The sequence below is a fragment of the Nesoenas mayeri genome, assembly GCF_963082525.1.
Source record: "Nesoenas mayeri genome assembly, chromosome: 10".
In the NCBI taxonomy this organism is placed as follows: domain Eukaryota; kingdom Metazoa; phylum Chordata; class Aves; order Columbiformes; family Columbidae; genus Nesoenas; species Nesoenas mayeri.
Window position 1 is genome coordinate 17,456,811 of NC_137560.1, and position 25,317 is coordinate 17,482,127.

General features: G+C 49.3%; 1 protein-coding gene across 1 annotated transcript in view; it reads left to right on the top strand.

The window, feature by feature from the left end:
* The window catches only part of PRICKLE2 (prickle planar cell polarity protein 2), a gene marked incomplete at both ends in the record, with an annotated part of 102,990 nt that extends 80,532 nt beyond the window's left edge, over positions 1-22,458 (top strand). Inside the window, 6 exons of the mRNA XM_080350368.1 lie at positions 3,850-3,963; positions 5,632-5,769; positions 6,101-6,304; positions 8,465-8,651; positions 10,902-11,765; positions 21,590-22,458. Coding sequence (XP_080206494.1) covers positions 3,850-3,963; positions 5,632-5,769; positions 6,101-6,304; positions 8,465-8,651; positions 10,902-11,765; positions 21,590-22,458 — 2,376 coding nt within the window. The remainder of the gene's footprint in view (positions 1-3,849; positions 3,964-5,631; positions 5,770-6,100; positions 6,305-8,464; positions 8,652-10,901; positions 11,766-21,589) is intronic.
* Between the last annotated feature and the right edge of the window lie 2,859 nt (positions 22,459-25,317).

Genomic DNA, 25,317 nt, shown 5'->3' on the forward strand with positions numbered 1-25,317 from the left:
TCCCCCCTCCTTGTCCCCTCCCCTTTTAGCTCCAAGCAGCTGTTAATTTCCAAAATGTGTATCAGTTTTCATTAGCAACACTTGGCGTTTGGACGTTTTCCTTTTGAAGGTGAAAATAACACCCAGGGAAGATGGATATCTGAGGCACAGAGCCCATCCCCATGCCTGGGAGACCTCCCCGGGGCAGGACGGGGCTTGCCCGGCCAGCGTGCCATGGCACACAGCACCCACAGCCAGCCTGACTTCCAGACCGTCCCAGTGGCATCAGGGCCCCTGGCGTTGTCTGAAGCCTTGTTTTAACTCAGTCTGATGTTTTCCAGATTCCTCTGGGGTTTCTCCTGTCCGGATGTGAGCAGAAGTCAGAGTGAAGAGGGGCAAGTGGGCAAACTGAGGATGAAACCGAGCCTGGCCACACAAGTGGCTTGCGTGTGTTAATGATGCTTGTCAGGATAATCGTGGGCAGAGTAGATCTGTTGCGGAGGGAAAGAGAAAGATGTGGAGCTGCTATGTTGTACAGCAGAAGTATTTAATAATAAAACAGTTAAAGATCTCGCATGATTTAAAAGGGATATTTTATCCATCCTGGGTCATTGTCCTGCATCGTTTTCATTATCTGGATGCAGCTCATTTTGCAGAGCCTGTCAGGTCAGTGAGGAGCCGTCTGCTGGTGCCTGGGGGTCAGGATCAGGCTCTTTGGCCGCAGTGGCCCTGCAAGGCTCACTGGCTTCACAGGCTTCTCCATGCTCTGAACCAGAGCTGGATGGAAGAGGAGTTATTTTCTTGGAAAACCCTGACCTTTTGTACAACAACAAAGTGCAGACTGAGCAGTTTTAGTTTTCCAGTGAGTTAACATTTTCTGCGGGCCTTTTGCCTGAAAAGACAAATTTATCTGCAAATCCCCCTTTCCTTCTTTATTTTTCCTTATTGAGCACCCCGACTGGGCTGTGCCAGCCCAGCTGCCTGCTGCTCTTTCACAGGGTGGGAAATGCTGTCAGCGGGCGGCTGAGCGCAGAGGCAGGGGATGCTGTCAGCCTGCACCCCGTCCCTCCCGGGCTCTGTTCTCCCATCCAGGGAACCAGACACAACCCACAGGGAATCGGTGATGGATGAGAGAGTGTATTTGCACAAGCCTGAATTAACATCAGCCCAGGCAAGGGGCATCCCTCTGCTCTGTGTCTTGCACTCTGGCTGGACCTCTCGGGACAGGAGTGATACCCCAGTTGAAAGGATCTGTTTGACAACATCCAACCCTGGTTCTGGTTTGTCCCCAGGAGGGAAGGTGGGTGTAAAAGAAACAGCGGAGTAAGCCATTGACAGGCAGAAGGAAAGGGTTTTCAGCCCATGAGATGTCCCACGGGTGCTGGGCAAGGACTGACAGCTGTGTCCGCTCCATCCCCTCCGTGAACACCCAGCAGAAGGTCCCCTTGGCTGATGGGGATTGAAAGCAAATCCTTTCACATTGTTTCAGGCAACAAAACACAGGTTGGAGCCTGTTATATTTATTTTGTTTTGCTTTTCAAACCAAATCGCCCATCCCTGCCGAGCTATGTTGCTGGTACAATGGGAGCCAGTTCCCGCGGACTTGCTGAGACTAAATGGAAAACTTCCCAGCGGAAGCAGGAGCAGAGCTGGGCACGTACAGCCCGCTGTGTCGGCCTCTGGGAAGGCAGCGCCTGGGCTGCCGAAGGAAAAGCTCACATCCCTGCTTTTCACCCAGGGTGAGCGTCTTACAGCTCGTTGCTTTAGGGACCGGAGCAGCCTGATGGAATTTGGCAGCTCTTCAGAAAAAGAAAAGTCATTTCTAGTCTCCGCCGACTTCAAGAACTCAGTGGGCAAAAAAACTTAATTGCAAGAAATAAAAACACAAACCAACTTGAGCACGGGGGAAAGTGAGCAGCCTTGCCTGCACGTGGGGAATCTGGCAAGAGAAGTCAGCAGGCATCCATACCGGCCGGGGAGGCGCAGCCTGGCAGCCCGGTGAAGGGTATGGGAGCCGGGGCATCGCCGGGAGATATTCAGCTGCAAGCTCTGCTGCAGGCTAGCTGCATGAACTTGAGGAGCTCATTTGACATCATTATGCTACAAATAGTCCTTTCCAGTGTGTGTATTTGCTCCTGTGTAGCATGTCATAAGAATTTAAGTGGTTTTAATGTGCTTTGATGTCCCTGGATGAAGGACACTCTATAAATGCAAATTAAGTATTCTAATGTATGTAGTTTGTTTTCTTTTTAACATAACAAAATCCTTAGCAGCCTTTCTTTCTTTGACAGTTTCCATAGCTGGTGGGTCTGTTTCTGCTGTGCCTTAGCAAAACAAATTTAGGGTTTCACAGTGGCATTTGCTCAGCATGTTCCTCAGCTTTGTGACCCAAGCAGTTCCCTTGTCATCAGCACTGCAGAGTTACGGGTAGGAATCTGCTAAAAAATCTCTCTGCAAAACCTGATGGTGGAAAAAGGTGGATGTTAGGGTCGGCTTGGGAAGGAACCATAAATTGAGAAGAAAAACAATTGCAAGCACTGGAGCAGTTCTGCTCACAAGTAGCTCTGAGTGAGACCAGGAGTGAGCTGAATGCAGAGTAATTATTCCTGAATAATGCTCATTTTGGATATTTATTTGGGAATAAAAAGTGATTTCTTCCTGTTAAAGGTAACACCACATATGAAGCACCCCCAGCAGCCTGTGAGCCTGTGGGCAGGGTCTCCTGCCAGCCAACTCCATCACCTGCCTCTGTCTGCATCCCTCCCCATGACCCACGGTAGTTCATCATCCCACAGATGCTGTGGGGTTATGTGGGCAGAGGGCTTCTCTGGGGAAAGCCAGCCTAGGTGGTGCTTTCTAGGCCAAAGCCCAAGACATACAGTGAGGGGAAAAAGCTGATCAGAAGCAACTGCAAAAACAAGTGTTGTTTGGGAAAAGCCCCGTGCAAGCTGCAGGCAGTGCAGCCGCTATGAAACTAATTGCTGCAGTGTCTGAGAGCCAAAGGAGCATCTCACGGGTTTAATCCCAACAATGCAAAAACAGAAAGCTGCTTGTACTGGGAATACAGTTGGCATCTCTCTAGATGAGCGCAGATTGAAGGAAGCCATCCAGCCCCCTGCTTCTGCCTAAACGTCCAGAGGCATCGCGGGTGACAGAGACTCCCAATCCCAGCCAAGCAACAAGAGCTTCCCCTTACCTTTACCTTCTTCCCAAGCCATTCAGCGTCACTGTGGCCATTTTGGAGCTGATCCTGATCCAGCAAGTCCCATCCCGGTGCCCAGCCCGGCCCTTGAGTGCACGTCCCAGGTGTGTCAGTCGGAGGAGAGACGCCGGGGTTCGGGGTGTGCTTCCTCTCCGGGCTCCTCCAGCGCCTGGGCATGCCATGCCTCACCGTGCTGCCTTTTTAATAGCTGATTTTAATTACACGCTCCGAGACGAGAGAGAGAAAAAAAAAAAAAAGCCTTCCAACAGATTTTTATCTCCTGTTTATTTCCACAAATTGCTGCAGAAAAAAGCCCGGAAGGTTTTGATGGAGGTGGAGGCTGAGATAGCCAGCAACACGGAGGCTGCCGGGGTGCAGACTTTTTAACCTCCCCTGCCCAGGCAGGTGCCGACACATCCCCACAGCCGGCAAAACATGCTAACGCTATGGAGGCTGACCGAGCAAACGGTAACGAGCTCCGCTGCCTCGCCAGAGCTGCTTCCTCTCCTTCTTGATGGAGTAAAGGCAGCGCATGGCTGCATTTCACTGCTGGATGGAAATCATGGGGAAGACCCAGTGCCTGCTGGCTTGGGGGGTGGCTGCTGGCCGGGCACTGGGGCACAGGCTGGGCTGGGAGCCCCATTTCAGTCCTCTCTCTTGCTCCGTAGGTGCACCAGTACTACAGCTGCCTGCCCGAGGACAAGGTTCCCTACGTCAACAGCCCGGGAGAAAAATCTCGCATAAAGCAGCTTTTACATCAGCTGCCACCACATGACAATGAGGTTAGTAACCGAAAAGTGTCCTCGGACATTGGCCCTTCCTGCTTTTTGGGGGGATTTACTCGGAATTTGGTCGTGTTGCTGTTCAAGTGCTCTATTTGCTCCCTTCTTGGATTATGTTGGAGGCAGGGAGGGACTTGTTTGTTTCTAAAGTTAAAATTTTAAAAATCATCCTTCTTTGGTGCTCTGAAATAAAAGCACTTTCCCAGCCCTGGGAGGCCAAAGCCACGTGAAAAGTGGCTTGAAATGCTGTTGAGATCAGCTGGAGCCAGATCCAAAGCTGCAAAAGCCTTTTCCCAAGTGCTGCTTCCAACTCACCTTGGGAGTGGGAGTGTGTGTGCCAAGGAGGGGTTTACCAGGGCCAAGCCTTGGGAGCTGGGAATGCTCGGCAAGCTGGAGGTTGAGTCAAGACCAGTCAGAGCAAACAAACCTTCTCACATCTCTCAGGAAAGATGTGAGGCAGCACAAAGGGTCTGGTCTTTGACGTCCTGTTCTCACCGGTGAGAACAACGGCTTCCGGTAGCCCACAAAATTTCCATGTGTAAACAAAAAAAATATTTTCATGCTACTTTCTGAAGAAGCCACTCTGAAAAATACATGCAGGTAACTCGTTTGATCTAGGTCAGATTTTAACGAGTTTGCCTGTGCATGGCTGGGTGCCATGGGCACAGCGCGGTGCTGCCAGCGCCAGGGGAGCTCCAGGCACCGGGAAGGGGCTTCTTCCCTCACGCCCTCGGGTCCCAACCTGCCCGCCCGCCTTCACTGGCAGACACTGAAAACCCACAGCCTCTGACAGCTGAAAAATATAGGAATAAATGCACGTGAACGCTGCTACTGCAAGCTAGAGGCCTGCATGTATTTTCTGCAAATTGGTAATTTTTGTATCCAGTTTCCCCTCACGCTTAGTTTTGCTCCTCTGTAAATTTGAGTTGTGTTTCTTGCTTATGTGAATAACCCTGCTTGGCTTCCTGAGCCTGCTCTCTGAAGTCATGGAGGCTGGATCAGATGCTGATGCTACATAGGGCCACCTTTGCTCTTCAGTGTTATTCTCCATTGAGATGAAGTCAGCCAGGGGCTAAGCCTGTGGAATGAAAATAGAGAGGAAAACCTGAGTTTCATAAGCTTTGGGGATATTGTGTCATTCATTGTTTATATCCTTTTATTTTGCTTATTTCCTTAGTACCTTCCAGTGCAGAGGTTTTGCAAGTGTGCAGACTTGACCCTACACTGAAAGAATAGTTGGAGCTCCCACATAGCTGGATCTCTGTCATTTGTACAGAGAAAGTTGGCTGTGCTCTAGAAATATCAATAAAACATTTTGAAGCTGCAGTAAGACCTCTGACATAAGGAGAAAGCAGGAAAACCGTCAGTATGATTCCTGGATCTGGGTGAGACTCAGAGGACCCAACTTTAAAGACTTTCTTAGAAACCTAGTGCTTAGAGAGCAGCTTTCCTCCTGCCTTTTCTTCTCCTCTCTACTTCTTGAAATTTTGACCAAGCCCTGGGATGACTGAAGCCCAGACACTGATGTTTCTCCAGCTTCCCCTAAGCTGAGGACGAGGTCCATTTGTGTAACCCCTGTGCAGGGGTTTGCAGAGCCTGTGGGACTGCAGCTCACAGCCTGGGGAGCCAGGGATACCCCTAACAACCAGCATCGCCTGTGTTTTTTAGGTCCGCTATTGCAATTCCTTGGATGAAGAGGAGAAGAGGGAGCTCAAACTCTTCAGCAATCAAAGGAAGAGAGAAAATTTAGGGAGAGGCAATGTGCGGCCATTCCCTGTAACCATGACGGGAGCCATCTGCGAGCAGGTAGGTAGCAGCTGATGAACTGACATAGGTGGGGCAGCTTTTTAATAGCTGAAGTTAAGCAAAGCTCACAGGAGCAGCACCGACCCTGTGCCCCTGCCAGCTACAGGCACTGGGGTCTGTCGGGCACGTGCCAAGAGCACCCCCAAATATTTGATGTGCAGCAGTAACTTCAGTTCTTGGCCTGGTGCCAGGGGGAAGTTGTTAATATCCTGGCCATAAAACAGGGTTTAAAAGAGATAGCAGAAAGAAGCTGGGAATTAGCACTGTCTTCTGCCCCAGTTGCGAAAGCAGCTGGCTTAGACACCAGCTGAAACACTCACTTTTCTGACAGTGTGGTGGCCAGATCAACGGAGGGGACATGGCCGTCTTCGCCTCACGAGCGGGGCATGGCGTTTGCTGGCACCCTCCCTGCTTCATCTGCAGCGTCTGCAACGAGTTGCTGGTCGACCTGATCTACTTCTACCAAGATGGAAAGATCTACTGCGGCAGGCACCACGCCGAGTGCCTCAAGCCCCGCTGCGCAGCCTGTGATGAGGTAAGAGCCAGCTCACCCCGGCTCCTGCATGCTTAAAAGATCCATCCCACTGTGGATGCCCCTCATGGGGATGGCACAAGAGGGTTCTCCTTGCCAACTGGGGGGTCCCTCACTACAAGAAGGACTTTGAGGTACTGGAGAGAGTTCAGAGAAGGGCAACAAAGCTAATGGGGGATCTGGAGCACAAGTCTTATGAGGAGCAGCTGAGGGAACTGGGGGGGGTTCAGCCTAGAGAAAAGGAGCCTAAGGGGGAGACCTCTCTCTCTACAACTACCTGACAGGAGGTTGTAGCATGGAAGTGTTGGTCTCCTCTCCCGAGTACGAAGTGATAGGACAAGAGGAAATGGCCTCAAGTTGCACCAGAGGAGGTTTAGATTGGATATTAGGAAAAATTTCCTCACAGAAGGGGTTGTTGGGCATTGGAACGGGCTGCCCAGGGCAGTGGTGGAGTCACCAGCCCTGGAGGGGTTTAAAAGATGTGTAGATGAGGTTCTTGGGGACATAGTTTACTGTCAGAGTTAGGTTATGGTTGGATGTGATGATTTTGAGGGTCTCTTCCAACCAAAATGATTGTATTATTCTATTTCCCTTCCATCTACCCTGATAGTTCTGGGTGTGTTGGCACAGGGAGGATCATCTGCATGGAGACATGCATTCAAAATACAATGGTTTGGCTTTGCCAGAGGTTCATACAAGCTTTTCCTGGGATTTCTATGAGCATCCCAGGGATTTTTAGTTGCAGTCTACCTAGGGCTGATCTCAGAGGGATCCTCACCTACATTCAGGCAGGGTTTTACATGAGCATTTCCAGTAACAGCTCACCCTCTGTGCTGTGTGATTTCAGTCCAGCTGTGTGTCATGGTCCTCTCTTCTCTGTCTCCCCAAAAGAAGCCTCTGGTGGGATGAGAGCTGTGTTCCCTACAATATAGTAGTGTTTGAGTACACACCAAGCTGAAATGGGCTTCAAGAGAGACGATTAATGAGCTATAGGAAGCTGAAGAAATGGAATACAAAAAAAAATACAGAAAACGATACAGAGAAGCCTCTGAGCATTTCTCAAGTGTCAATCTGTGTTTAAAAGGCTGGTGAAGGAAATTGTTCTGGCTTTTAAAGTTATGAAAACCATAGTGTGGAAAACCATATGCACTATAAAATACCACGTCCCATCTATGCAAGCATGTAATAGTAAAAATCCAAGGCTATATGCACTTCAAATATAAAGAACATTGACATATGTATCCGATTAAATGTGTAACGTTACCAGTAAAAAAACAACTCCTAACCATTCAACTCACCCTATTTCCTTGTGGCTTAGGCTGGGTAATTTTTTTTCATGTACTTTTTATCCCTGCAAATTCTCATATAATTCTTTCATTCGGCTCCTTCTTTAACACGCATGTCTTCCCCTGAAACATCCAGTGCTAATTGTGAGAAAGAGTAACTTAGGGGTAAGAGGAACTGCAGGGGAAAAGGTTCAGGAGCAGAGATGGTACGGGAATGGGAAGCAGAGACAGCAAGAAAGCATCTGCTGGAACCATTTCAGATGGCTGTTTCACCAGCTCACTCTTAACGGTGCTCTGTGCCTCGGTTTCCCCACTGGTTTAATTACTGTGGTCATGTTTATAAGCACAGGGGCTGGGGCAGAGGTGATGGTGAGGAGCCAGGTAGCTCCGTCTTCTCTCCCCTCCAGAGACCTGCCACTTTTTGTGGTTTTGATCATCCTTTGTACTTGGGTCGCTGTTTCAGAGATGGGTAAATGTGTTTTAGTAAGTGGCTGCTCTGTTCTTCAGAAGTCCACCAGATCGATAGGTTGTATATAAGCGTGTTTATTACCCCCATCGACCCCTCCTGCTGATGGATGTGCTTAGGAGCACATTACTGGGAGCTCTGCCTTAACTCTTTGTAGTCTGTGCACTAACGCCATCCTGAGGCATTTACATTTTAATGGATTTCCTTAAGAACTGGTGGGTGCCTCTGCCACAAGCCAAACCGTGGGAGTTTCCCATGCGGGATGGGGGGGGATTAGCTGTAAAATTTGGAGGTTATATGAGCATAGGGGCACAGCTGCCATGCATGGGCAGGAGACACAAAGGTTGGTGCCCACATCCTAGGTCTACTTTCTGATCAGCTCTGCTCCACGTTTGTGCTTCCCTCCCACAGATCATTTTTGCCGATGAATGCACCGAGGCCGAAGGGCGGCACTGGCACATGAAGCACTTCTGCTGCTTTGAATGTGAGACGGTGCTGGGGGGGCAGAGGTACATCATGAAGGATGGCAGACCCTACTGCTGCAGCTGCTTTGAGTCCCTCTACGCCGAGTACTGCGACACCTGCGCCCAGCACATTGGTACGTGCCACTGTCGTGTGGGAGGGGAGTGGGGAAAACCTCTGCTGGGAAGGGTGTTTCTGACAAGTAGAGCTGTTGTTTTGCATTCTGTGATTTAAGTCTTTGACAAGGACCTGGGGCCACGGGCAGGACAGCCTGTGGCTGGGGTCTGCACCAGCCCTGCAGCATCCGAGGAGGCTCGTGCCCCTCTCGCATCTCACCAAGGAGCTAGCACAGTGATTTATTTGGTTAAACTACTGCTTATCCCTTTTTGTGGTCATAGAGAGGAGGACTATCAGAGAGCAACCTCAGGAGCTGTTGCAGCTAGTGAAAGCTTTCTCTAGCCTAATGCTTTTTTTCCCTTTAAATCTCACTTTCCTGTAAACAGCCTGGCTCTTCGAGTCACAGGTTCTTCCCAACCAGACTTACCAAAGGATCCTTACGCATTAATGAACTGCCAACTAGTTCATTAGGTATCATTATTCTTTTTGTTTGCCTTTTTGAACCAACCTGCAGATAGGTGTTCTCAGGCAGAAAGAAGTAACACATCAGAGTCAGTCTAGGTTTTTCTAGAACAACGATTTAAAATGTGTTTTATTCTGTGGGCATCCCCCCCGCACTGGGAGTGGTAAGCTGGGCGTGCTGAGAAGCCGCTTCGCTGCTCTCCCCGAGCCTGTTTGCCACTTGGCTGAGCATTTGCTCGCAGGCGTGCGGGCAGCTCTTTCTTTGTCCGTGGAGGTGAGCTCTTGCGTTCAAATAATTCATAGGCTGCAGGGAAAGAAGAAAACAAACCATTTTGCTCTTGTGCAGTGGCCAGATGGCACAGGGTGGGGGGAAGACTTGGGGCTTCATTGAAGCACTTGGAGGACGTGTTCGCTGTGACCTGCAGCCCATCCTTCCCAAAAGCTCAGCTGCGGAGCAATGAAGAAGCAGCTGTTAACGCTTCTCGCGTGCTCCTTTCTCTTGTGCTTCCCCCATCTGCTGTCCTTTCCTCTGACCATCCATCCGGAGCCTGCTGACTGTCAGGTTTTTGGGGCAAAGTGCCTGTTTTGGTGTTTATCTGCCCATTTCTAGGAGCGACCGCAGCCATTTTGCTGCAAGGTGCTCACAGTAGTCACTGAGCGTTGTGCTTAAGGGCCAGGTAAATCAGAGGTAAGCGCAAGCTTAAGACTTGTGAGGCTTGGGTTGGGTAGCTGAGGGTCGAGTAAAGAGGCTGTTTGCTTACTCTATATGATGGCTTTGGGGTGTTGGAAAAGCAGCTGATAAAATCCCTCCCACTGTCTTGTCTCTTTTGTCCACAAGTGTAGCACTCCCGTCTATAAAAACATTTCCTTCATTATAAGAGAAGAAAAAAAAAAAAGACACACACAATTAGGCTAAAGCAAGTTTAGCCTGGAATGAAATGGCCTGTTAATGTACTGTTCATTTGTAAATTATCCAGCAGCATTGACCCCCCTGTGACACGGCCACGGCGGGGGTGCGAGCACGTGCGTGCACACGTGCGGTGCAGCACTCACCGTGTCGGCCAGCCCCGCAGTTTCTCAGGTAACTGGGTCTTTTGCCATGAATGGCAGCTTAAACAGGCGAATAAATGTTATAATTGAAACCTTGGGAGCTTTGCTTGCAGCTCTGACCAAGAGCGATGTGCTGCCACAGCTCTGGCCGGTGGGCGTGAGCTGCCCTGGGGTTTTGCTGGCCAGGGACAGGTTCTCAGCATCAATTGCCTCACTTAACGCAAGGGGCAAGCTGGGAAATGTGGCTGGGTGCAAGGCGAGGGGGTGTGCTCAGATCCCTGGGGCTGGCTGTTTCCGCTCCCTTTTGGAGAAGAGGCCCCAGTAGCTAAAATAAAGATGGGGCTGTGGTAGCAGTGAGGGGCAGGGTTGCGATCTGCTCCATTACATACTTACCCAAGGCAGCACAAATGCCTCACTATGGTTTGGTTGGAGGCTTTTTTTTTTTTTTTTTTTTTTTTTTAATAGGCAGCATATTATTGCTTTGACTTCAAGGACTTTATGGAGAACTTCTTGCATTCCTTTGATTTACGATCGGAAATATTCCCATTTAATACAGAATAGCTTGAGGCTCCATTCTGCTGCCTTTCCCAACATTGAGTAACTCCCAAGCAAAGGCCTGCAGCCTGCAAGGAATTAGAAAAGGGTTTAACTTCATGTGTCAGAGCAGCCCTGCTGAAGGACTTTCAAGAGAGAGCCTGGGTGAGGGCGAAATGATGTACGTGGGCTGACTCTGACACTTTGCACCTTCCCTCTCCAGGTATTGACCAGGGCCAGATGACATATGATGGCCAGCACTGGCACGCCACTGAGACCTGCTTCTGCTGCGCCCAGTGCAAGAAATCCCTGCTGGGACGGCCCTTCCTGCCCAAGCAGGGGCAGATCTTCTGCTCCAGGGCCTGCAGTGTCGGCGATGACCCCAACGGCTCCGACTCCTCCGACTCGGCTTTCCAGAGCGCACGAGCCAAGGAGTCCCGCCGCAGCGCCAAGATTGGCAAGAACAAGGGGAAGGGTGAGGAGGGGGCGCGCAGCCCCTGCAACCAGCTGCAGGTCACCTCCAACCGCCTCTCCACCGATGTGGACCCGCTCTCATTGCAAATGGATTTGCTGAGCCTGGCCAGCCAGACACCAAGCCTCAACAGGGAGCACGTGTGGAGGAGCAGGGACGAGCTCTACCACTACGGGAACAAAATGGAGCAAAGTCAGTCCCAAAGCCCTTTGCAGCTTCTCAGTCAGTGCAACATAAGGACCTCCTATAACCCCAGCCAGGTCCCGGGCTCACAGCCAGATTTATGGGCGAAACATTACAGCAACCCGAAGAGGAGCTCCTCACTGGCAATGAAGAGCCACAGTGGCAGCTTCATCCAGGACTGCAGAGAGGACTACTACTCGGGGAGGCTTCGCTCACAGGAGAGCTACAGCGACATGTCCAACCAGAGTTTCCCGGAAACCAGAGGAAGTCTCAAAGTCCCCAAGTACGAGGAAGAAGAGGAAGGCGGGATGCCGACGCCACAGTGCCGCACTCGACACCCTATCAACGCCCTCAAATTCACCGAGGACCTGACACCCACTGAGCAGACACCCCGTGGCTCCATGGAGTCCCTTGCACTCTCCAACGCAACAGGTACATCACCCCTGTCATCCTGCAGCCACACCGAGATCCCCTTCACGTGGCGGGGTCCCTTGTGCTCCTGGTCAGTGCCACAGCAGGACACAGTGCACATTATGGGGGTGACCAGCAGCTTGGGGACCACTGCTCAATGCCACAGGCTTGCCCACCTGGCCCCAGTGTGCCTGGCAGCCTCCTCACACTCCGCTTGCTTGTTTACCAAATGCAGGGTTTTAGAGATGGCTGGGCTTTCTGTGTAGCTCAAAACAAATGTTTTCAAGCTCTTTTATCCTCCCTTTTGTGAAGAGGGGATAAAAATCAAGGCCAGCTGCTCATGCAGAGGCACATTCCAGCATTCAGTACTTAAAGGACTGCTGTCAGCTGCCCTTTTTAAATGCTTTGAAATAGGCACAGTTAACCCCTCTTGCACGTTATGCAGTCCTCAAGCACGTGATTAGTTAAAAGAAATTCCTCCCTCTCTATGCATGGCTCTTTTTCACCTCTTCCCCAGTCCTCTGGTAGAAACTGCAGGGAAAAGCCAAGTGAGATGCTCATCCCATCAGGCTGAGCCTGTTTCTTGTGAGCGCATCCCAGGGTAATAGTTCCCAGCCCTCTCACCCCAAATGTGTTTGTGTTTCATTTTGCGGCTGCGGGGATGGGTGTGCATGCAGAGACACGCCTGCAACCGGGCGCTGGGGCAGCTCAGCCCCCTGCACACCCCATCCTGCTGCAGCCTGCTAGAGTTGTGCTGGAGCTGCACTCGTCTGGTGCAGCTATCACTTGCTTCCAAGTCTCAGCAGAAAACTTGTTGAAAAAGAAACTAGGGAGCCTGGTTTGCTTGCCAGAGATACTGCCTTGCTTTTTCTTCACCACTCCCTAGCTTTCTTCCATTCCAGCCAAGCATTGTTTGGATTTGGGCATGTCCTGTGCCTTTCCCCTGTAAAATACAGTCGGTCTTTCTTGCTGTCACCAGCAGCGAGCAGTCTGTGAGGTGTCTGGTACCCAGTCCCTAGGGTGTCCTGTGGGATGCTGGCACTGGTGGTGGGGATACACTGGTGAGCATCACTGGGCCCCACAGAGCTGAGCACCAGGAACCCGAGCTCTGTGCTCTGCCCCACCTGGACAGACAGGTTTGCTCTGCTACATCTGTGCCTCCTCACCCTGTGACTGGGTTTCAGTGTGTTTGTTTAGGGAAGTTGCCAGCCCCATGCCAAGAGGTGAAATGATCTCTGTTTTCAGCCAGGATCTCCCTAACTAGCTAATGGTAGAACAGGGAAAGAGGAGAAGCCAAGGAGCTCAAGAGGGCTTTGCTCGAACAGCCTCAGATATACAGGGAAGGAAAATAGATGTGAAACAATGGGGGAATTGGGAATTGCTCTCCAAAACAAGGTTTTCCCAAGCAGAGCCTCATGTTTCCAAAGCTGCTTGTGTTCCTAAAAACTCGTATTGTGTAAAGCTCATCAGTACAAAGAGTCTTGAGCAACACTGAGGTCGGATGAGCAATCCCTGAGTATTGAAGGGGTTGTTGCGTGCTTTGGAGCTGAAGTGTAACAAGTTATCCGGGATACAGGTCAAGAGACAAGAAACATGGCAAGGCCTTCATATTAGAGTGAAAATATTCTGTCTTTCATTTGAGAAATGCCTTTTTAAAATCCTATGAGGGAGATTTTTCCAAAGGCATCCATCCTCCATACGTAGCCAAAGTATGAATTTCCTTATGGGAAGTACCTGCCTTCACAACCTGCTTCTTTCCTGCTTTCTGGAGCAGATGCTCAGCATGATGGACCTTGCAACAAATTTAAGCAGTTCTTTTGCAGAGTGAGGTGATAACGTTTATATTAACGTGTAAGAGCTAATAATTTTCCTTACTTTGGGACCTGGCTCAGCTCAAGCTGGGGGGCACTGCTGCATTAACAAGCAGCTCCACTGGGGCCATGTGTGCAATTACAGAGGGCACAATTATCATCCCATTTAATTGGCAGCGTTTTGGGGACAGGGAGATTCGGTGAACTAGCTGAGGTCTGCAGGAGACTGGGTTTTTGGACAGGGGTGGTCAGGGCACAGTGCCCCACTGCCTGGCTTTTCCCATTCCTGCACTCCCCACCACAGCTGATCCTGCCGCCCAGCAAACACCCCCACAAAGCTCCCCCCAGCACAGCCCAGGGGTCCAGCTCACCCCATGCCCTCCACCCTACACACCCCAGCTCTGCTTTGCAAGAAAATCCTGGGCATCCACATACAAGGTCCCTTTGAGCTACTGATGCTGCACAGTTGCTCCACCTTATAAAGTGAAATAATTAACACCGCATCCCTCTAACATTTTATGGCATCACTGAAAACTGGGCTTTTTTTGTTTGTTTTTTTGTTTGGTTTTTTTTTTAATAGGGAGCTGAAGGGCAAACAGTCCCTGACCTGCAGAGCACCTGTTAAAAGCTGGTCCCTCCCTGGCAGCAGATTTTGCTGTGATGTTTCTATTATGACTTAACTACTAATTAGCCAGAGACATCAGTAGAAGCAGATAACTCATGGGGTGTGCAGCAGTAGTCTGTGTCCTCTGGCCAGCAGGCAGCCTCCTGTGAACAGATGTCATCCCTGTAACATTTGTAATGCATTCAGTGCCAGATGGGGGGGTCACCCACTGGGTTGGTCAAGGTCTATGTGACCCCAAGTCTCCTGCAAGACCCCAGGTTTTCTCTTTTCCACCCAGGCTCTACTGGGTCGCTTCAAAGGCAGTTCCTGTTGGCATGGTTGAGAGGTGGGACAAGTGACACTATGTTAATCCTGGGTGCTCAGCCTTAAAGTGCTGAACTGTGCTCCTTTGTCACACTATGGGCAAAATTACTATAGTGGAAGATGGAGGTGTGACCCTCCTTGTGCTTTGTTTGGGGGTTTGAATGGGATAGGAGTGTCTTTGCCATCCTCTGGTTTGTGCTTGTGTAATTGCTACAAGTGCTGATGTGATTTAACCACATCCACTGGTAAAGGGCGGTTTCCTGCTGGTAGAGGGCATCTCTCCTTTCCTCCCATGTTTCTGTTTGAAAGTCCCTTCTCTGCCATCAGCCAAGGGCTGTGACAGAATCCAATATGCTGCGTTGTCATCTTGAAGGTTGATTCTTGCTTCTGCCCAACATGGCCATTAAATGGAGAAGCAAAGAGCAAAAAATATTTCCTAGTGCGTTTTCCAAGAGAAAGCTAATTTTTTTCTGGATTTTATATTATCTTTTATATTTTATTTCCTTCGGCGACTTTTGCCTTTTTTTTTTTTTTTTTAATGGCATTAGCAACAATACTAAACAATGGGTGCTATAGCAATGTTTACCCTATGACTCCCTTCATTAAGCAATTAGGATGATGCTAAGATGGAGTTTGTCCAGGAAGCTTTTCACATGAGGAGGAGCCTGATCCTAGCAGAGGTTAATCACTTTCCAGAAGATACTCGGTCCATCACAGCACTGCTCACAGTACTTCTGCTCTGCTTTGCTCTTCTTGTGCTTGTGTCACCCTCTAAAAAAGGTTTTGAAGGCACTGCGTGTACCTAGCAGCTGAATTAGAAATCAAGAGCTTAAGAAAGTACCTACGGGTAAATGTACCTCTGGGACCAGTCTCTTTGCGTGCAACTTGCAGAGAGCCGGTGTGCTTTGGAGGCAGAAGTCACGTTAAACAGTGACACTGTCATATGCAAAAGGAGAAATAGATTTTAAGTATTCTTGAGAAAAAATACTACTTTTCCAGGAAAAAAAAAAAGATGTTAAACTGGTGCCACTACAGGGTGGAATACGATTTCACATGAATGGTGCACATTTCTGCTATTATCTGTGTTATGAGATGCCCAAAGGCCCCAAATAGTTTGTTTTTCCAGGAGTAAACAACTTCCCAGAAACCAGAGAGAGAAAATTTATGAATATACAGGTGGGTCAGCACTGATCTCTGCACATCTGTGTTGCTGAGTGACCTGATGGCATCATCTCTCTCTAGTCCCCTCTTCTTCCTCTGCCTGAGTAGGGGCTGATAGATAGGGTGGGGAATTAAAAACCCTGTTTTTCAGGGCTGGGGTATATTTTCCAAGAAGAATTCAATGGCACAGCCTCTACTGCATCAAGGGCTTGGGAGCAGCTCTTGAACACCCTTGGGATGGCAGTGAGGAGCCTGGGGTTGTTGGCCATTGCGCCTTGTCCAGGGAGGATGTAGGAGCTGGTGGTGCTGATGAGGGGGATTACAGGGGTTAAACTAGGTTAAAATCCAACCCCTTTCCCAGGCAGCATCTGAGTAGGAACATCTTTCAATGAGCTGGATAGGGGGACTGATCGGGTTGGAAATCCACCCCGACACCCTTGGGATGGCTCATAGGGACATGCTGTGGGAGGCTGGGAGCATCGCGACCCGCTTGCTGATTGCTCTGCTTTCCCCCGAATTGTTTGCTTTCCACGATTTCCAGTTACATAAGAGTTCTGCTTTATTTCTGCATGCCCCGAGGTCGCGCAGAAGTGAGACGAGGCTGAGCTATAAACAAAGCCCTGAACAGGCTGTTTCTCCTTAAGTTCCTTTTCAGTTCTTGGAGTTGAACTTGAAATAAACCTGGTTTCAGGGGTAGTGAGGATATGCCCGCCTGATGCTATGGGAGAGAGAAGGCTCTGGCATGGGGGGGCTGGATATAAGAGATGCCGCACCATCCCCTTCTGTGCCTCTCTAGCTGCACTTGGAGCAGGCAGACACCTACATGGGGCTCAGGTGGTGCAAACTGCAATGCACAGGTATATGCATACACTATGATAAATGTAAAGGCGAAAAGCAAGTGTCAGCATTGTTTGTTTGCAATATCCAAAGTCAGGGTGTTTTGCATTACCCCACCATGGTGAAGCAGATGATGCTATCTCTGCAGTGGGATGCGGACTGTGGCGAGGCGTCACTCCATGTTAGCCCAGCTTCTCAGGGAGTTTGATTTAATGGGAACTGGGAGCTGCTTCCCCTCACGAGGGGCTTCATTCCCAGCCTCACAGCCAGCGTGCATGCTCTCTGTGGCCCCTCTGCTGTCATTTGCCAAGTGATTTAATAATTCATAATTAATGCAGCTTGCCGCCCCGGTTTAGCAAAGCATGCGGTGAAATTAAAGCGCCTCTGCGTGCTTTGTTGTGGCAAGGTTGTAGAGGTGATGCTCACGAGGAATATCTTTGTGCCGTCGTTTTGCTTGTTCAGTTGTTATTTCCCTTGGCAATGTTTTATGGGATGAACATGGTTCTTAAAATGGGCGGAGAAGGACTTCAGAGCAGATTGTACAGCATGTTCTTAGCAAACCTTAATGTTAACCAGGAACCTGTTTTGTGTTCTCGGCACTGTACCCAGCTTGAGTTTTATATTGAACGCCCGCAGACAAGCTACAGCTTTCACTTGTGTTCATCCGAAAGGCGTGCGTTTCCATGGCTCCACAGTGAAATATTGAGCCTGGCAGCCCCAAGCAGCGGAGAACGGCAGCAAAATAACCTGCTGTGTCCACGTGCACTGGGGTGCTGACTCCAATCTGGTGGGATGGCCACCGATTGACGCACCGCGCTGGCGGCAGCAACATGTGCCATCTCTTCTCTTCCAGTGCATGAGCCTGTACCTCTAGGGCAGACAAGGATGGATGTGCTCAGTGTCCCAGAGCGTTGTTTTGCAGAAGGAGAGTCTCATAGGGTCAGCACATCATCCCTGGGTTTGCACCCTCAGGAAGGGCTTGGTGATGCGGTAACAACCATCTCACACCATGGGCTGGAGCAGGGCTCCTGCTCCCTGCACGGTCTCAGGAAACAGATTCTCAGGTTTCCTTGTTAGAAAAAAATCACCGCTGTATGGTGGGGTCTCCCCTTGTGCGCTCTTTTTTCCAGGTTAGGGCTCTATCAGGTTATTAGCTGTGTTCCCAGATGAAACACTTCATTAAGAGGGAGCTGCAGCTGTTGTAAATAAATACTGGTAATTCAAGAAGATTGGGCCTCAATGCACTGGTGTAGCTCTGAAATGGCAAATGATGGCAAGAGAGGAGGGTCGGTGCCACCTTCATCCCATCCAGGGCAGTGTGGGACCGGAGCCCCTGAGCTGCCCCGGCCACCTGCTGCTGTGACAGCACAGGAAGAGTTTCTTCAAGCTGAAGTTTCCCTTGCAGGCGTTCAGCAGACCTGGAGAATAATGTATTCCCCTCCTTTTTGCAAGCATTTTTTTCCATGCTTGAAGGCTGTTATTATATCCTCTTCAGCTTCTCTAGACTAAACAACGCCTGCTCTTTCAAACTTTATTCCTAGGTTGTGTTTTCTAGATTATATTTTTTAGACAAATGGTTATTGCTGTCCTCTGAACTTGCAGTGGTCAAGCTGGAGCACTCCTGGCTTGCTCCTACTACAGCTTGCTGAGGCTTTGTGGCTCTGCAGAGAGGAGCAGGATCATTTTGCGAGCTTTGAAAAACTGATCTGGGCCTAACCCCTGCTCCCAGTACTTTACACCTTGCATTGATGTAAATGTAAACTTAAGCCTGGAGACACCTTTGTGTTTCACATGGGTTAGAAGTTACATCCTCAACCTGGTACCTGCTCTGGGCATTGTAAGAACCACGCGGAGCTCTCAGTATCTTCAGGGATGCTGTAAAAGCACAGATTTGCTCCTCAGTGACCAGATAAAGTTTACTTGGCCCCTGGCCATGCTGCTTGCTGGGCCACTTGGTAGTGTGGATCCCAAAAGAAGGCTTATGCACATGCAGCTTCCTAAATCTGCTTTGAAAGATGCATTTGGCCCTCAACAGGGAGCATTTCCCACTCTGTTGTATGGACCTGATTTGTCTTGGGGTGGTTTTGCCATGTGCTCCATCACACCTTGAGCTGCATATGCTGTTGGTGGTAATGTATGTACTAGATGCCAGATTCCTCTTAGAATCCACATTTTCCCAGCGATTCAAGATCTTAAAATGTGTGTGCTTAATTATAATCAGGCTGGTTGAATGAACAGCCAGAAATGTCCCCCGGACCTAATAATCACTGATTAAACCTTGCACTCCGAGCATGAGCCGTACGTGTATCACAGGCTCCTTGTCTGAAATTGCTTCCTCCTGTGATGACCGACATTTTTTGAAGAGGAAAAGAAAACACGCTCATGGTGTCTGCTGGAGCTGTGGGCAAGGGGCTGGAGACCCCCACCCTGCATGAGCTAACCCTGTTTAGTGCTGGCTCTGCCTTTCCCAGAGCCCCCCACTTATCGCAACTTGCTTTATTCCCAGTAAAAAGAAATGCAGGTTTCACCGCAGTTCATCCCGCTTGGTCACCGCAGCTGCGCACAATGCTGATGATGTGGAGGATGCAGAAATGTCTTGCTTAATTTGAAAATATTTCCTGTCTTGCAAACCTCTCCCCTGATGCTCATTTTAATTCTTGCTGGATGCAGGACCAGAGGAGAGAGATGGCTGTGGCAGAGGGAGCTGAGGCCCATGGGTGCCATCCGATGCGGCTGGCTGCATTCTGGGGGCAAAGCAGTGGCTCACCCCTTGCCCCTGTGAGGTGGGACGAGGTCAGCCCCTTTCAAACGATGCTGCCAAAATCAATCTGCTGACACCACAGAAGCATCCCATGGCCTTGGGAGCTGTGTTCCTGCACAGCTCTGCTGTTGCATGTTCTTATTGCAGAGCCACGCTGGTTCTCTTAACGAAGGGTTGCATAAATGTCACTGAGGGCTCATTTTCTTTGGCGTCAGCTATTGTCTGACAGATCTGATTAAGGCCACATTTGGCTGCCAGTGGCTGTGATTCACGTTCAGATCAGCTCCATCGGCAGTCCTGCTGTTATTCTGGCTTTTTGGGAGGTCTTTGCACGTGTCACCAAGTTGCTTTTCCCTCCCTGGGGGACTGCTGGGCTCCTCCATGGTGACACAGGAGGGACATGGGAAGCAGTGCCTGATGTGACAAACGGTGTCACTGGGATCAAAGGCAGAAGATCGTGGCTCCAGCGGGGAGGTGGTATGTGCTGGGAATCGCTCACTCCCGTTATGGGAGCGGGGACCCCAGGCAGGCAGATCCTCAGAGGGGACAGGGAACCCGTGCGGGGCTGTTTCCAAAGAGCAGTCGGCATGGTTGGGTTAGCTTGATTGAGATCACCGTGCCTTGGGGAAAAAAAAGACATGAAGCCAGCTTGAAAAATGTGTCCTTTTTGAAACCAAAGGTGGCTTTTCCTCTTATTTTAACTGACCCTCTCCCTTCTCCTGCAACATTCAGGGATTGCCTTTGCTTTACCTTCCTCTGCGAACATAAACTCCAGAAGCATCCCCGAAAAAGAAAAGCAAGTGAGGAGAGATAAATGGCTGTGACGGCTGAGACTTGGGGAGCAAAGCCTAATCATGTGAGACCCAGCAGCAGCTTGTGCTCAAGTGCTAAAGCTCTCCCCAGTGCCACTGAGGGGAGGATTTGGAAAACCTTGCCCATCTTTGTAGGATCTGCTGATATTTTTAAGGCTGAGTCCAAAGAAACCCCGAAGCGTCTCGTGAGCAGGGTTAGTGACAGCAGCCCTTGTTCAGATCTGGCAGGCAGTGGCTGATGTCAAAGGAGCTGAGCTCTCAATGAAATGTAAGCAGCTTTCGTTAAGGGGAAAAGAAGTTTATTCTTGAATTGTGGGTTGGGTTGTTGTTTTTTTAAATTAATTTACAAAGTCATAAATTCTGGTTGATTGCATAAGAGCTGTGCGTCATGTTGAAATCTTGCTGATGGTGCACAGCTCCCCGCATTTGGTCTGCACGGGGAGGTTCTCAGAGAGGGATGGGGAGAAGAGCGCCAAAGCAAACACTCTGTATTTGATTTGGGATGAAATGGATTTCCTTTGAAATAACTTGTGAAACATTGTCCTGAGCTTGCAATGGAAGTGCTGACTGCTGCCAGTTGTCAAAGCTACAAGGAGATCCTCAGAAAATAGTTGGAAACGCCCAGAAAACAGGCCAAGGGCTAGGGCAATGTGGGGTGCATTGAGTTTCTCATTGATGGGCAGGTGCTGAGCAGACACCCCACTTCTCTGCTCTTGGGTGAAGGGGAAGGAAAGCACCGTGCAGAAGCTCAGAGTTGGCTGGCTCATAGGAGAGAGCCAGCAGGGCACCTTCCCAAGCTTGGAAGCCCATCAAGCTGGGGCTGATGTTCCTGGCTCCCGGCCACGTGCAGCTCCCTTGATATTTGCAGGGACAGCCTGACCCACCCGCTGTCCTGCTCAATATGGGGAGCTCCAGCAGACCCTCTGGGACTCGAGTGTTTCCACATCTCCTGGGAAACCTGACTGCGTGCGTGCACATGCCCAAGGCTGCTTCTTTGGTCCCTCCGCAGGTGTCATTCAGGGAGACCTGTGTGGTGCAGCATGGTGACAAGCCTGAATTAGTCAGTGGCCCTGTTTTCTGCTGCCCCTGACATTGTTCAGTCCTTCAAAACATGTCATCATTGCACAAGGTGTGGGTGCCGGATCATGGCACCCTAGTTATCTCAGTGTGCAGGAGGCCTCAGGTTACCTCTGACGCATAATTTCTCACTGGCATCACTAGTTATTCCTATCAAGTCACAGACAGTGTAGACATATGGGGAAGGAAGTCGTGAAAAGCAGCTTGGAGTCCAACTGAAAACACCTTAAATTGGTGTGATTTCCCCAAAGTAGGAACTGCCTGCTCTTTAAAAAAAAAAATATGATTAAAAAAATCACCATCTTGAAGGGCTCTTCAGGACAGCATCTAAACCACTGAGTTATTTTTTAAAGCATAAGTTTTGTGCTAAACCCAGCCTTCTCCATGCGTCTCTGCTGATAGAACATTCTCCTTCTAACCTTTCATTTGTTTTCTTCTTTTCCCCTTTCCCTGCAAAGGGCTCTCTGCAGATGGTGGAGCCAAACGCCAGGAGCATCTCTCCAGGTTCTCAATGCCTGATCTGAGCAAAGACTCGGGCATGAACGTCTCGGAGAAGATGAGCAACATGGGCACCCTGAACTCCTCTGTGCAGTTCCGAAGTGCCGAGTCAGTGCGCAGCCTGCTGTCGGTGCAGCAGTACCAGGACATGGAGCCCAACCTGCACGACCTCGCCAGCCCCCTTGGCTACCGAGAGCGGCCGTCGCACGGGCGGATGCACCAGAGCTTCGACTACGGTAGTGGGGTGCCGGGGGGCAAACTGGGGGTGCAGGAGGGCTCCAGACATGCCCCCATGAGCGAGCGCACGCGTCGGCGAACTAACCTGCGGGACGATGACCGGCATTACCGCCCGCACCGGCCCCGGCGGTCTCGGCGTTCCCGGTCGGATAACGCCCTGCACCTGGCTAGTGAGCAGTGCTACCGGCTGAAGGAGAGACCCTCACTGCGAGCCCGGGAAGACTACGACCAGTTCATGCACCAGAGGAGCTGCAGAGAGACGGTGGAGCAGGGTCCCCGCAGGGACGTCTATGGCCACTGTCCCCGGACGGTGTCGGATCTCGCCTTGCAGAACCACTTGGGTGAGAGGTGGGGGCCGTACTTTGCCGAATACGACTGGTGTTCGACCTGCTCATCCTCTTCCGAGTCTGACAACGAGGGCTATTTCCTTGGGGAGCCAATTCCCCAACCTGCCCGGCTCCGGTACGTGACCAGCGAGGAGCTCCTGCACAAGTACGGCTCGTACAGCATGCCCAAGTCTTCCACACTGGGGGGCAGGGGACAGTTGCACAGCCGGAAAAGACAGAAGAGCAAAAACTGTATCATATCCTAATGGCATCCTTATCAGGCACCGTGGGAGAATGTAAATTAACTCACAAACTTGCACTGTTTTAGATCATGTAAGCGCTTTTATTGTAACAAAAAGAAACGACCTGAAGAATAGGGATTTCTAAGAAGGTTGTAGACTGGCTTCTATAAATAGTCATAATCCTGGGCACGGTGAATATATTTTGCACATCTTACTTTGGAGAAAAATAATACAAAAAAACTTCACTTTAGCCTGTAATATTTATCCAGTAGTTTTTCCTCTTTCTTCCAAATACTGCCAGCCTTTTGAGTTCTGGTTGTCTATATGTTTTGGTTACCACTGTTGACTCTCAGCATCAGTTTGCCAGTAGCTTTTGCTTTCCACCACATTTTTGTTTTCCATTAGCCATGTCGGTAGGTAATTTGTCTTTTTTGGACAGTGTGGGAGCCTAAGTTATTTCCATGATTGTTGTAAATGCAATGTAAATGAGAGTTTGGAGAAAATATTTTTGTATTTTGTAATATCAGAGGAATTTCTATATCTTAGGAGTCACTGGGAAAATGCATGCACGTTCAGAATTGTTTTCAACCAGAGCTAACCAAACAGTACTTTGGACCCTCCCCTTTCCAATTCATCATCACATTTCTTAAGTATATCAGTGAGAGTTTGAATTGTCATTTGTTTTGAGGGTTATGGGGTTTTTTTAACCCTTTTTTTGGTTTGTTTCATTCCTGGTAAATAAAGAGACCATTTTCCGATCCATTAAATCTTGAAGAGGCCTCAGTGGCATTTTGAAGTCTGCTCACACCTGTGATTTTCAGGTACGCTCCATCTGTCAGATATAGGAATCCTGACAGCTGCAAAATGGACTTTTTATTGTTATTATTATTATTATTATTATTATATAGGAAAGAACAGAACTACCAAATGCCTGCAACGTTGTAAATGACCAAAGCCAGAGAAGGAATTTTACACCTCTGTAGAGAACGTTGAAGTTACTAAACGTTGAACTATTATTTGGAGTAAATAAAAGTGTAAATGGTGCAATTGTGTGATGTCAGCATGACATTGTTTTGAATATAGATTTGTCTTATGGTGCTCTAGTCTCCTGGGTTATGTTAACTGCTGTTCATTACCAAGTGGAAGTCTCAATATTGCCTAACACGTAGGAGAACGACTGCAAACTGCTCCCTGCGGGCCAGATCCTGCCCTGGAGAGATGTCCTCACTCCAGAGTGGTCTGTAAATGGGCCCAGCTGTGTTGTGTTATGGTGGATGTTAGTTTTTTTCTCTGTATGCTTTAACCCACTGAGGTACGGCCGGAGGATTGCGAGGCAATGCCACCTTCTCCTGGTGCTTCCCAGGAAGGAGCAGGCTTGCAAAAGGGGCTCTTGGCACCCAAAGGTGCGGGTTAGTGCCTAGGGGTTTTAAGATAAAGCTGAGTTTTGAGCTCCAGGAGGGCTGAGAGGCTTAACCAGCTGCATTGCCCTCACCCCACGTGCTGCCAGCACCTCGGGGTGCCCCTGCCCTGCACCCCGGGAGGAGGGTCCAGCTGCAGTTCCAGCACCCCTGAGCGCACATGGGACACCCCGTCACCTCCTCAAAGCAGCAGATGCAGAAAAGTCTTGCAGATGGATGTCTCCACACCACAGACTATTGCTAGGAATTTTATTTTGTTGTTTGTAAAGGACAATGTGATAATTATTATTCCTTTAAAAAGAAAAACAAAACGATGACAAAAAAAAAGAAATGACACTTAAGTATATTTAAAAAAAAAAATGTTTTTTCCAGTTGGAATAAATGGAAGTATTCATCCAAAGGGCAGAGTCTCGTGTGTATGTTTTTGCACTTAAGGACTTTGGTTAACTGTGAGCAGAAAACTCGATTTTTGCTTTAGCTGGTCTTTGCAATGAAAGTACAAGAATCAGCTCAGCCCTGTCCCTGATGTGTCTTTGGTGGGCAGGGAAAGTTGATGGAGGAGCATCTCCTGCACACTTATGCACCTTCCCTGGGGTTGGTGACCCCCACCCATATATTGGTGTTAAAAAAGCCAAGTCATCACTTGGTGTAAGTCAGCGCAGCTCAGCCAAAATCCCTGGGAGGGCCTCTGGCTAACGCTGGGGGAGACTTCAACCTGTAATTTTTAAATAACAGCCTTTTTCTTAGATCACAGATCTTTCCATGTTATCCAAAACAGACCTGGTAAGTAGGGTAGGGGTATTGCTTTCAGCAATAAGTATGACACTAAGTACAGGTTATTATATAATTGGTGTTTAATATGTACAATTTAATTCATTTTCAGTGATTAAGAGCACAATGAGTGTTGTCTGTCAGCCCCAGTACAGCTGAGCTGCATTTCGTATGGCAAGAGCCTCAATCATTCAGCAAAGAACAAGCCTTCTTGCAACAGAATTGCTGCACCTTTTCCTGTGCAATTTTGTACCAAAATCCAGGGGCAAGTGCCCCCATGCACAGGATGGTCTCGCTGAGAAGCAGCTCTCTAAAACCCGGTGTTTCTCACCAGAAAGCATCTCTGTATCATTGCAGACTGCTAATGTGCAGCTCAGGTTTAATGCAACTCTGGATTCAGAACAAACAGGCTACAAACTGGGAAGAGGCGATGCTCCCCTCAGCCGAGCCCTTCCCCAGCACTACAGAAATGTCTTGGATCATATTTTAAGAAAGACAGTGCTGGCAAAATAACAAGTCAATACAAATTTCAGCAATAAAAGTGCAAATGCAACTTCCAAACCCCTTTTAGTTTTTCATAGGGGCTCCCGAAGTCCCAGACACTTTGAGATGCAGAGTTTATACTTATCTATCTATCTATCTATCTATCTATCTATCTATCTATCTTTTCCTTAGCTTGTTTGAGGTATGATTA